Source organism: Mauremys mutica, chromosome 11, assembly GCF_020497125.1.
Source record: "Mauremys mutica isolate MM-2020 ecotype Southern chromosome 11, ASM2049712v1, whole genome shotgun sequence".
NCBI lineage: Eukaryota > Metazoa > Chordata > Testudines > Geoemydidae > Mauremys > Mauremys mutica.
The window spans coordinates 72,112,510-72,126,397 of NC_059082.1; the positions used below are offsets into that span (position 1 = coordinate 72,112,510).

At 40.4% G+C, this 13,888-nt stretch overlaps 1 protein-coding gene across 1 annotated transcript in view; it reads left to right on the forward strand.

Moving 5' to 3' along the window:
- Positions 1 to 13,888, forward strand: part of LOC123344006 (transformation/transcription domain associated protein) — a 160,392-nt gene that overhangs the window by 140,238 nt on the left and 6,266 nt on the right. The window contains exons 66-70 of the mRNA XM_044979696.1: positions 430 to 655; positions 1,382 to 1,599; positions 6,449 to 6,633; positions 9,065 to 9,268; positions 10,378 to 10,572. Of these exons, the coding sequence (XP_044835631.1) occupies positions 430 to 655; positions 1,382 to 1,599; positions 6,449 to 6,633; positions 9,065 to 9,268; positions 10,378 to 10,572 (1,028 nt within the window). The remainder of the gene's footprint in view (positions 1 to 429; positions 656 to 1,381; positions 1,600 to 6,448; positions 6,634 to 9,064; positions 9,269 to 10,377; positions 10,573 to 13,888) is intronic.

A 13,888-nucleotide genomic window follows, 5' to 3' on the forward strand; every position in this document is an offset into this window, starting at 1 on the left:
ATGTAACAAAGATGGTCGGATCCCTTTCACAAGTAGTTTATCTCCCATTCTGTCTCCTCAAAATTTATCTGAACATACTAGCTTTTTTCTTTTTGTGTTTGGTATTCATCATTTGCTTTTAGTAACCACTCACATGTTTAATACACTGACTTGCTTGGTAAGGTAATGTTTTTTGTGTTCAAAATGCTAATTGTAATAGTTACTTTTCCAGTGTTATGTAAATAACCATTTTTAACATTTTTCTCGATGTTACCACTGTAGATCTATTTTAATGCAGAATGGTGTGCTGTACATGGTGCACCTAAAATGTTTTGCTTGAGGGCACAAAGATGAAAGAACAATTTTTAAAATGCCAACTTCAAATATCTGATAGTTAAATATAATGTACAGCATTCAGAATGATAAATTTTTTTAAAAAATTTCTTTTAGACTTTGACTTCAGTGTACCAGGCTCCATGAAACTTCACAATCTTATTTCTAAACTGAAGAAGTGGATCAAAATCCTAGAGGCAAAAACTAAGCAGCTTCCAAAGTTCTTCCTCATAGAGGAAAAGTGTCGTTTTCTAAGTAATTTCTCAGCTCAAACAGCAGAAGTGGAGATTCCTGGAGAGTTCCTTATGCCAAAGCCAACACATTATTACATCAAAATTGCAAGGTAAACTACCATTGGGTAAAAGGTAGATGTAACTGAAAAAATAAAGGTTTTAAAAAAAAAAAAATCCCCTTCCCCCACTTCTTGTGATGCAGTATCAATCTCAGTTACAGAAATGCACTTTATTTGTCTGTCTCTGTATTGAAATGACTTAATGAAATATCTAATGGAATGTTTCATTCTTATGTCTTAACATAATACAATTCTAATTTTAGATTCATGTGGTAGTTTTACAGGTCTTACTGGGAAATGAAGGAGGAGGAGAATATTTTAAAGTCATTGTAATCTACTTTACATTAGTGTAAATCCAGAGTTTTTCTGCTAACTACTAGAGTCAATAGAGGTATTCTGGTTTTTCATCCGTGTTGTGGTTATCAGAATGTGGCCAAGAAAATAGCTTGAATTAAAAGCTCCATTCTTAAATGTAGAAAAGACAAAGATGAAAACTTTCTTCATATCCATGTTTTGGGTTTTTTTAACAGAATGCAAATCTTTGCTGAGCTGTATTAGAAATTTAGCTTATAATAAGGTTGCATCTCATTTTAAAGAAGTCATAGTTGAGCGTTGGTTTTGCTCAGGAGCTAACAAGGTGTCTCTTTGTACCTCTAAATACGGCATTTCTATATTTATTTATTTATTTATTTAAGTCTTGCTTTCATCTCCAAGGACAGAAATAAAGCTTTAGACTTTGAAAGCTCAGGTGCTTTTATCTGTTCCTTTTCTTGATAGATTTATGCCCAGAGTGGAGATAGTACAGAAGCACAACACTGCAGCCAGAAGACTCTATATCCGAGGCCATAATGGAAAGATTTACCCATACCTAGTAATGAATGATGCTTGCCTGACAGAGTCTCGTAGAGAAGAACGAGTATTACAGCTCCTTCGGCTTTTGAACCCCTGCTTAGAGAAAAGAAAAGAAACCACAAAGAGGCATTTATTTTTCACAGGTACAGTAAGAGCAGATTTTAGATAATTCTTTGTGTCTTTGAAAATCATGTTCCTTAAACTGACTTAAGAAGATTTAATTATTTAAACTAAAATTTTAAATGTGCGACATCAAATTAAATTGATGTAAATCCTGCCGCTATCCTGGTGATCACAGAGGCTTCCCAGGCACTGTAACTCCACTGTATGAGGGGAAGGGGGAATGTACAGTATTTCAGGACATTTTTAGAAGAGGTTACAAATACTGCGTGGAGCAAAGTCATCTGTGAATGACTGGCCAGACCTCTGCATTATGTCCCAAAAGATCCACTGCTATGGCAATATGCAGACCCACCAGATGACATTTACCAGACAGTTTTATTTTAAATTAGTGATGTGTGAATACCAGACTACTTCCACCCACTTCTAGATAATCCAGAAGTAATGGGAAGGTGTTAAGCATCTGGAAGACAACCGCTCATGTAAAACTTTGAATTTGGTATAATTTCCAAATTCTACCTACGAGGCCATTACTCATTAATTCTTAGGTTTAAAATAAAAGGCTTCATCAGCTCTGCATAACATTGTTTACTGCTAAACAGTTGCTAAATAATGTGAGTTCAGTAATTCAGATATTTTTAATATAGGCCTCTCTTTTTGTGCATATTTTTATGTATTATTTTGGTCTTGAAAGAGCTAACTTGGAGCATGTGTCTCCATGCTCACACTACAGCCAGGCAATGTGTGGGCACAATAGTGAACAAAACAGTAGCTGTCTTGCCTCTGTTTCCTCAGTTAGACTTCTCCCTCACTGTAATTTTTTATATTAATTGCAAAAATCTTCATTCATGTAATATCTTTATGCATGCAATATTAAAGTTCAGAGACAAGGTGGGTGAGATCTTTTATTGGACGACAACTACAACAACACTGCATATAATAAGGTTGAAAGTTAAGCATTTAAGACAGGAACTGAGAGTTAAGGTGGAAGATACTGTGTATGTGCATTATGATTATTTTGTGTCATGATGAAGTTGTGAAACACTCCTTATTGAGAGTATTTGACTCTTCACAGTACACTTGGTCTGCATGTGACTTGAACACTAATGCAAATATAATGTCTTTGATCAATTAAATTGTTGGCAAGTTCCAGCTGCCAGCCAACAAATACATTATATATTAATATAAATACCCATCATCTTGGAAGATTGTGAGGCACTTGGCAGTTCTGCATAAACAGCAGTTCTGTATACAACACCGCTGTAATGCAATCAGAGGTGGAGGGCAGAAACCAACTGTCTCACAATTGAGGGTAAGGGAAATTTTTAGTCAAGGACAGTGGGGCAGACTCCCGATGTTTCAGCATGGGCCCTCGAGTTTTTTGGACAGATTTTTGTACCAATCTCTTTTTGCACCTACAGTTGCTGTTAATTAATTGCATATGTACCTTGATACAGATGCAATCATGAACTTGGATAACTAAGGGTATGTCTACACTACGAAATTAGGTTGAATTTATAGAAGTCAATTTTTTAGGAAGCGATTTTATACAGTCGACTGTGTGTGTCTCCACTAAGTGCATTAAGTTGGCGGAGTGCATCCACAGTACCGAGGCTAGCGTCGACTTTCGGAGCGTTGCACTGTGGGTAGCTATCCCACAGTTCCCGCAGTCTCCGCCACCCATTGGAATTCTGGGTTGAGCTCCCACCGCCTGATGGGGCAAAAAATCTCATCTCACACGTCCCTCCTGTCATTTTGTGCTTTCCTGGACTCTGATGTTGTTTGCCTTCACACATTCTGCTGGACTCTTTCAGTGTGGGAGGACTCCATGAGCTCAGAGAACATTTCAGCGCAAGTGCATTTTTTTCACCACCTTATCTGCGCTAGCCTCTGGGATGGCGATTATAGTGCTAGCATTGAAACATTTGCAGCTGTGGGAGGAAAAAAAAGGGAGAGTTGGGTTGACCATTTAAAATGGGTTGGCCATTTAAAAGGAGGGGCTAAGGTTTTCGGGTTAACGTGAAGCACAAACCCAACTAAACCCTCCCTCACACCGAATTCTCTGGGATGATCGCTTCACCCCTCTCCCCACCGCATGGTTAACAGCGGGTATGATTTCTTTTCAGCCACAGGCACACAGCCCAGCAGGAACGGCCACCTCTTAATGTCCCCTTACTAAAATTCCCCGATTTCAACCAGGTGACCATGAAAGATATCACTTTCCTGAGGATAACACAGAGCCATAAAGAACGGATGTTGCTTGACTGCATTCCAGTAGCTTTACTGGCTGCGAATACATCCCAAGTCTTCAGGGCAAATTAATCATTAAAACATGCTTGCTTTTAAGCCATGCATTATATTTACAAAGATACACTCACCAGAGGGGCCTTCTACACCTTCAAGGTCTGGGAGCCCGGGTTGGGAAGGTAATGTCTCCAGGGTGATAAACAATTCCCGGCTGTTGGGGAGAATGGTTTCTCCGCTTGCCTGCTGTACACTATCTTCAACCTCCTCTTCCTCCTCATCTTTCTCGTCCCCCAAATCCTCATCCCTGTTGCGTGAGACTCCCTTGCAGGAGTCCACGTACAGGGGTGGGGTAGTTGTAGGGGCACCCCCTAGAATGGCATGCAGCTCACGATAGAAGCGGCATGTCTGGGGGTCTGACCCGGAGTGGCCGTTTGCCTCGTTGGTTTTTTGGTAGGCTTGCCTGAGCTCCTTAAGTTTCACACGGCACTGCTGCAGGTCCCTGTTATAGCCTCTGTCCTTCATGCCCTTGGAGTTTTTTTTCAAATATTTTGGCTTTTTGTCTTTTGGAACGGAGTTCTGATAGCACGGATTCATCTCCCCATACAGCGATCAGATCCAGTACCTCCCGTTTGGTCCATGCTGGAGCTCTTTTGCGATTCTGAGACTCCATCATGGTCACCTGTGCTGATCAGCTTGCCACCCTGGCCAAACAGGAAATAAAATTCAAAAGTTCACGGGGCTTTTCCTGTCTACCTGGCCAGTGCATCTGAGTTGAGTGCTGTACAGAGCGGTCACAATGGAGCACTCTGGGATAGCTCCTGGAGGCCAATACTGTTGAATTGTGTCCACACTACCCCCAAATTCGACCTGGCGATGTCGATTTCAGCGCTAATCTCCTTGTTGGGTGGATGGGTGCAGGGTTAAATCGATCTAACACTGCTAAATTCGACCTAAACTCGGAGTGTAGACCAGGCTAAGTGACATAAATTACAAGTGCAAATAATTACAAGTGCAGAAAAGACCTAGCTTCAAAAATGTGACCCTTTATGTCCACACAGAGAAAAATCCCACTCAAAATTCCCATCCAAAGGAATTCTTATCAAAAAGGCAAACTGTGTATATATGTATAGATCACCGTATGGAGATATGTAGGAAGTATGCATTCTCCAAATCATTGATATAACTTATCACAGAACAGGCAAATTAACTTGTGCAGTGTCTTAACATCTTAGGGGGATTATTTAGTTAATATATGTGGGAAGACAACTGTATGTCATGCTCAGTACTAATGACAATTAAAAAGACAGAATAAACCCTTTGAAAGATATACTTAATGGATACGGAAGCTGACTCTTAAATGTAGCATATATAACAACATAAATGCAGTGCTATAGTGGATTTGCAAAGGACCTAATTTTAAACTACAATCTCTTTTTAAAAAAAAAAAAAAAATTTCAGTACATCCTCCTGTTGTGTTATTACACATTTCGTCAGAGCCTACAAGTGAAGAAGGCGAAGTTTCTCCCCCCCAAGGATTAAATGGAAGCAAAACAGGAGAATCAGCTCATTAATGACAATTCTGCACGTAACACAAATTATATTGGGGGTTTTTTTTCTTCAAGTTAGTGAAGAAACCACATCGAACTGTTGAAATAAGGATTTGGGGGCAAGAGGGGAAAAACTCGTTGTTACAAGTAAGCTGAGATCAATTATTTCAACACTTCCATTGCCAGCAATGAAACAATCTACCTGGTGACCAAAAGATCAAGATTGCCAAACGAACTAAATATCATCCATGTAAAACTAGCTACAAAAGAGCTCTAGTCTGTTTCTTTCTTAAAATAAGTGCAGAATGCAAATAGCAGACATGAGTGTTGTGTGAGTTTAGAAAAAAACTAAATAGGCTCAGTTCTGCAAAGTATCCAACTGGACTGTAGGATTTCAAAAGTACCTTTCCCTAGGCTCCTAAATCACTTAGGTGCTTTTGAAAATGTTAACTGTGTATCTCTTCAGCTAAGTATAAATAATCTTATCATGTGAAGGTCTGTTCACAGATTTTTGCAATGTTCTTTCTTTCCAGTTGTGGGTTCACCTCAGCGTTCTATTTTTTTAATTATTATTATTATTAGTTTTTTGTTCTTTAGAGTTTTTTTATATATATATATAATATTGGAGCGAGACCAGAGTGATTTAATCGGATACTGAAAACATGTGCTCGCAGTAGGCAGATTAGTATCTGAAACAAAAATTCTCTTTTCTGCAAATGAGAGACAGGATGAACTGTGAATCCCTAGATTTTTACTAAGATGGTATAGCTGTAGGGAATTCAACCATCCCTGTCAGTGTGATACAGAAATGTTTTCCCCACTCAGAAATTCCTTTGCATGGTATGACATCGAGTGAAAAAGAAAATGTCACTCTCTTTTATTAAGCTTTTTTTTTTTTTAACCAAGTTCTTGAACGTGCTATGAGGAATAAAAATCTCCACTTGACATACTTCAGTTGATTATCACAGCAATGTTTAAGGGCAGATATCTGCATGCTAATTCTCCCGTTTCTTAGTGTTTTCATTATGTATTAACTATTTTCTTCCTGTCTTTTTCCTTTTCCAAAATGTATTTCTAGTCCCCCGTGTTGTAGCAGTCTCTCCACAGATGCGCCTGGTTGAAGACAATCCCTCTTCTCTCTCCCTGGTGGAGATCTATAAGCAACGCTGTGCCAAGAAAGGCATTGAGCATGACAACCCTATTTCTCGTTACTATGACAGATTGGCAACAGTCCAAGCACGAGGGACCCAAGCCAGCCATCAGGTATTGAATCTTTGTTTATTATTATTCAAACTCACTTCTTAGGGGCTTTGTGGCATTATACTTTGCTTTCCTTTTGCATGTTTGCTACAGACATTGCATATGTGTGTTGTTTTGTTTTTTACTGGATATCTCATTAGCCCCATTATCTCATCAGTATTCTGAAGAATCTCAGGAAACTTACATCCTCAAAAAAGCCTCACTACCTAGTCTACTTTATTAACTACATATGTGTAATTCTAACTACTGTAGATGAAAACATGGTGTTTATATTATTTTCTAGTCCGATGTCTAATACTTAAGAAAGGTGTCAGTTGAGAGCATCAGAAGCAGAACTCCTGGCTCCACGAAAACAGATACAGTATTGGTAGATGTGGTGTAAGCTTCCCCATGTTGTTCTGCTGTGGTATCAGAGTCTCTGAGTAAGGTTTATCTTTTTGCATGAGGGCGCAAACGTGTCATTCATGAGGCCAGGTTTTGGAAAGTGGACCCCTCTTCACTAGAAGCTGAACTGAGACCATGGATTTATTTCACCAAAGTCAGATGCAAAGTGTAACCACTAATTTGAACCTAATTTATATTTGTGCCCTGCTGAGTGCAGGGCTTCATATCCTATTGTAACTGCCAGGAGCCATCCAGTTCTGATTAAAACCTTTAATAACCTTACATATTTATATAAAAAATAAAATATGTCTTGCACCATGCCCGTCCAGTTTCAGATTAGTTGTGGAAATACACAATATGTTTATCTGCTGAATGTGTTGTTGCAAGAAAGTCTTTCAGCCTTTCTGTGTTACAGAATGATGTGTTACGTAACATCTGTTTCTGTTTTGAGGATGATTCCTTCAGGTTATCAAACTTCATTGTTAACAATCATTTAATTGAAGCCAGTATGATGATGATTCTCTTTTGAATGTAATGGAACAGATTCCAACTTTATTTCTTTTTCTAATTAATTAGGCTAGTATATGCTAGAGTAATTAAATATGGTAGTAGTTTGCAGATGTTTATATCCAGGAGAGAACTCTATTGCACAGTGTGAAATTACAGAAATAGTTGCAAGCCTTTCTTTAGTTTTGCTATTGAGCGGGAACCCAGATTGTGCTAAGCACTGTACATAGATACATCTCTGCTCCAAAGATTTTGTATTCTGTGATTTTTTCGCCCAGTTCCACTTACTTGGGGAAATGCCCTTTATTTCCTCCTACAAACACTTAACCAAAAAGATAAAATAGTTTTTGTAGGTCTGTGCCTGTATATATCCCAGATGCAATTTCATACCTTTTTCCTGGTAGCCCTTTATGTGTGGAATGCTATTCTGCAAAAATCTGTCCCCTTCATATCCTTCATGTCTTGGTCTGCAGTAGCCCACAGACCACTGGTAGCTAATAACGGCTAATGAGCTGAGACTATTGCGGTTGATCTGTTCAAAGCTAGTCTATGACAAATATGCTCATACCACTGTTATCCTGTCCATCCTCCTTCCTTGGTGATTTGTTAGTCTCAGCAACCTGTTAACCTTCGTCTTAAGTCAAGGGCCTAATTTAAAACCCTTTGAAGTCAATGGGAGTCTTTCCATTGATTTCAGTGAATTTAGGATAATGCTTCAAGAGTAAAGTTTTTGGGTCAGAGACTGTTTGATCACATCTGTACAATGCCTAGTATGATGGGGCCCCCACCTGGCTCCAGAGCCTCTGGAAATAACTAAGAATAGTAACAAATAATATAAATATCAGGCCCTGAAGGGAGGATTTGAGTTTACTGTAAAGTGCTTCTTCAACTTGGAGTGAAACTGTCCATCCCAATTAGTTTTCTTAGTGTTTCTTTCCACTCTGTGAAAGAGGCCATCTGGGTATTTCCTGATTGCGGGGTATGGGATATTTGGTAGGAGTGAATTGATGCTAGTTATATTAATGAAGAGACAGCAAGAAAATTTGCTGATGAAGAGTTAAGTACTTCTCTCTGTCTGTTTTATGCAAGTGCAGCAGGATGGTGTATTGAATGTCCTTAGGATCACTCCTGATTTTTCTTGAGATGTTGAGTAGGAGCTATAGTAACCGTTTGGTCTTTTGGCTTATGTTAGATCTGTAAGCACTTTTCTCATGTCCTTATGGTAATAATTCATCTGACATTCTCAAGGCAAAGAAACATCTCTCAACATAACTTTTTGAAATGACCTTGAAACCATTCAGGATATACACTTTCAAAATCTCTCATCATATGTTTATAAAAGAGTTAGGAAAAAAATACTGGAATGAATGCATCTGTTTTAGAATCATGATTCCACCTTAAATGGAACAGTTGAGGGAAGAAGAGGGTGGTAGTTTCGTAAAGTTAGCACTGTTATTTCATTAGTATATTTTTTAATTGACCAATCAATAGATAATAGTGGTTTAAAAATCATTTGTCTTAACTAAATTTGCTTTGCTTTTAGGTTCTTCGGGATATACTTAAAGAAGTACAGAGTAACATGGTGCCACGCAGTATGCTTAAGGAATGGGCTTTACATACATTCCCAAATGCCACAGATTACTGGACGTTTCGAAAGATGTTCACAATTCAGTTGGCATTAATTGGCTTTGCAGAATTTGTCTTTCATTTAAATAGACTCAACCCTGAGATGTTACAGATTGCCCAGGTATATTGCATTCATTGAAGATGCACATTTTATCTTCTCTGATAAACTGAAATTTTGTAATTTACTTTTGAAATGAGTATATATTTACTATACACTGTACGCTGATTTGATTTTTTTTTCATGCGTTTATGCACCCTGTGTGTAATCAACAGAGCATTTCAGTAGGCCTCTCTTTTCACTACATGATTATACAAAATAAATGCAGTAATAAAAAATGACGTCAGTGGGCGCACACATTACTCTCTAAATTCTCAGCTTTTGGAAGGACAACTCCTGTTCATCAAAAAGGTCTAAAAAAAAAAATCGTAAAAGACTCTCATATGTTCATGTAGACGTGTGTACAGTCTCAGATTCCCTTTTCCCATTCTTTGCGAGCACTATGTGGCTATTTCCCTGTGTCAAATATCAAGTGATTTTAAAGCTTCATAGTCTTATGGGAAATATTCATTTTCTAACTCCATTCTCTCTCTTCCCCCCCACTCCCTGCTTTAACATAAACATCTAACATGAGACTTGCCAGTTTAGTAGAGCAAAGATGATATATTTTAATGCTTGGAAAGGTATACTCTATACAACTAAGAATCCCCAGCACTAAGCCATGGCTTTCAGGTGCATACCCAGAGTGAACAATGCTGTGCTTTTCTGAAATGCAAGCAGAATGAAGATGTATCTTTCTGCCCCTACTTGCTCACCTACCACAACCACAAAAGAACCTGTTCTCTATAGCTCATATTCTGATCCTATATATTTAATATGGTTCTTACTTTTCTTCTTTCTACGCACGATTTGTAAGAGAATAGTATATGTCTGAAATTCTAGATACCCATTGTTCAAGTATTGCTCGATCAAGAGAGCGAGGTGGTATTTGAACAAAGGAAATTAACAGTTTCCCCCGTCCCACCCACCCATATTTAACTTCCATCTTTGTTACAACACTTTATGCTAGGGAAATGGAAATATTTCACTGATGCATGTGGATTAAACTTAAAATATCACTCTGCTCTGAGAATTGCCAGGAAAAATAAAAAAAGGTCTATTAGTGATTTTTATATGTTGATTTTCCTTTCTTTATATAAAAATTCATACCTGTGTCTCATTTTAAAATCTAGGATACTGGCAAGCTCAACGTGGCATACTTCCGATTTGATATTAATGATGCTACTGGTGATTTGGATGCCAATCGTCCTGTCCCATTCCGTCTTACACCAAACATTTCTGAATTCCTTACCACTATTGGCGTGTCTGGTCCATTGACTGCATCAATGATTGCAGTAGCTCGCTGTTTTGCACAGCCAAACTTTAAGGTATGTACAGTATTTACCTTTTAAATTGTGTTTTACGGACATATCACACTTGCACTATAATGGACATCTCATAGGTCGGTATGCTTGGTATGCAGGAGTTCTGACTCTGCTCCATCTTGGAATGCACCACCAGACTTGGTGGCATCCTCGCATTGGAGGAAACCGGAGAGAAGACACCATTCTCCATCTCCAGTACCACCCAAGCAGTAGAAGAAGTCAAACACTTTTGCATCTTCTAGCCAGAAAGAAGGCCCACTTCATTTTTGAGGGCTAGGTCTCTGACAGAATCAGCCAGAAGTTAGAGCTAAGCCGGCTCTGACTAGAGTCTCCCCAGTACCACACTCATCATCTAGCATTGTAAAGTTGTGGACTCTAGCACCACTTCCTCCTCATCCCTGGATGAGGCCACTGTCTCTGAATTTTCCTCCATGGTTCCTGACAATAATAAGATGTATAAGGAACTTAATGAAAAGAATAGCCATCTCCTGTGTGCACAGCTGGAATTGGTCCAAGACAATCCATTTAAGTTAGAAGATGTTTTACAGGGCCTGCTAGCTTGGCTTTACCTGTAATTGAAGCCATCTTAGTGCCTACCAAAATCCTTTAGCAAATTCCCTCCCACTGCCAAAAGGATGGGGAAGAGTTATGAAGTTCCTTCTCAGGGTCATTAGTATTTTTATTCACACCCAAGCCCAAGATCTTTGATAGTAACAGCTGTGAATGAAAAAGCAAAACAAATCTAGCCCCAAAGACACACAGAAATTGGATTTGTTTGGGAGAAAAGTTTATTCATCATCAGGATTGCAGTTTAGAATTCTCACTATAACCACTTTTATTGGGATTAAGTGTTGAAATTTGTGGACAAGTTACCAGATGATGCCGAAGAGGAATACAGAGCTGTTGTGACTGAGAGCCACCTGGTGGCAAGATCGTCCTTGTAGGCTCCCTCAGGGTACGTCTACACTACGGGATTATTCCGAATTTGCATAAACCGGTTTTGTAAAACAGAATTTATAAAATCGGGTGGAGCGCGGCCATACTAAGCACATTAAATCGGTGGTGTGCGTCCATGGTCCGTGGCTAGCGTCGATTTCTGGAGCATTGCACTGTGGGTAGCTATTCCCTAGCTATCCCATAGTTCCCGCAGCCTCCCCCGCCCCTTGGAACTTCCGGGTTGAGATCCCAGTGCCTGATGGGGCAAAAATCATTGTCGCGGGTGGTTCTGGGTAAATGTCGTCAGTCACTCCTTCGTCTGGGAAAGCAACGGCAGACAAGCATTTCGCGCCTTTTCCCCCTGGATTGCCCTGGCAGATGCCATAGCATGGCAATCATGGAGCTTTTTTTGCCGTTTGTGACTCTCACCGTATGTGTACTAGATGCCGCTCACAGAGGCGATTCAGCAGCGCTACACAGAAGCATGCTTTTGCTTTTGCATGACAGCAGAGATGGTTACTAGCCATATTGCACCATCCAAACCCTTCCATAAATTGGAACTGAGGATGATCATGGCTACCAGTCCTTTTGTACCATTTGCTGCTAGTGCCCCTGGTCAATCAGCCAGGGGCGCAAAAGCCAAGAGTGGTTACTAGCCATATTGCACCTTCCATCGTTTTGTACCATTGGCTGCTGTCATAAGTGCCCCTGGCCGATCAGCCAGGGGCGCAAAAGCAAAAATTGGGAATGACTCCCTGAGTCAATCCCTCCTTTTTGGTATCTAAAAATAGAATCAGTGCTGCCTAATATAGGCAAGTGTGCTAGAGAACCACCTGCTCTGTGTCAGAGCCCGCAGAAATTATTATCTGTATGCTATTCACAGGGGGTGCTCCTGTAACAACCCCACCTGTTGATTCCGTTCTTCCCCCAGCCTTTCTTGGCTACCGTAGCATTGTCCCCCCACTTGTGTGATGAATTAATAAAGAATGCAGGAATAAGACACACTGACTTGTTAGTGAGAAATGAGTGGAAGGCAGCCTCCAGCTGCTATGATAGTCCAGACAGGACATTAAGCAGTGTGTAGGAGAGAAGCCCAGCATCCCACTGCTAGTCCAGGGGCAACTGAATCTTTTCTTTACACATGAAGGGTGGGGGCTGATGGAGCTCAGCCCCCTGTTGCTATGATGAGGATGGTTACCAGCCATATTGCACCATCCATCCACCAGAAAAAATTAGGGCCAATAGGCTGATGACGAGGACGGTTACCAGTCCTTTTGTACCATCAGCTGAGGCTGATGATGAGGATGGATTTCCATCATTTTGTACGATCAGCTTATGCTGATGATGAAGATGGATTTCCATCCTTTTGTACCATCAGCCGCCCATGGCGGGGGGGGGAGCAAGGATGTTGGTGTTGAGTGCTGCACTATCGCGTCTATCTGCAGCATTCAGTAAAGATAGGGTGACATGTAAAAGAGTCAGAGGATTGTTTTACCTTTCGCTTCTGGGGGTGGGTGGGGGGTGGGTGAGTAGATTGCCAAGCTATGCCCTGACCCGCGGGCACTGTGTTTGACCCTAGAAGCATTTGGAGCTCAGCCAAGAATGCAAATAATTTTAGGAGGCTGCAGGAACTGTGGGATAGCTTCAGTCCTCCAGTCCATGCGCATCCATTTGATTCTTTGGCTTTCCGTTACGCTTGTCACGCTGCAGTGCGCTGAGTCCCTGCTATGGCGTCTGTCTGGAGATTTTTAAAAAAGGATTCTGAATTTCATCTTCTGTAACGGAGCGCTGATAGAACGGATAGAACGGATTTGCCTGCCCTTACAGCGATCACATCCGCATGGTCCATGCGGGAGCTCTTTTTTTTAATTTTGATTTCGGACTGCATCGCCACCCGTGCTGATCGGAGCTCCACGCTGGGCAAACAGGAAATATTCAAAAGTTCGCGGGGCTTTTCCTGTTTACCTGACCACTGCATCCGAGTTCAGATTGCGGTCCAGAGCGGTCACTGGTGCACTGTGGGATAGCTCCCGGAGGCCAATACCGTCGATCAGCGTCCACACTAACCCTAATCCGATATGTTAATACCGATACTAGCGTTACTCCTCTCGTTAGGGAGGAGTACAGAAACCGGTTTAAAGAGCCATTAAAATCGATATAAGGTGCCTCCTAGTGTGGACGGTTTTGGCGTTAAATCGGTTTTACGCTCCTAAAACCGATTTAAACGCCTAGTGTAGACCAGGCCTCAGATGAGGCAGATTTATTAGCTTGAATAATGGCAATAGTGGTCACTATGCATCATGCTTATTGGCTGCAAACAGCTGTAATTTCAACCAAAGTCCAATAGACAATTGAGGGATTTGCCTTTCAAAGGCTTAAATTT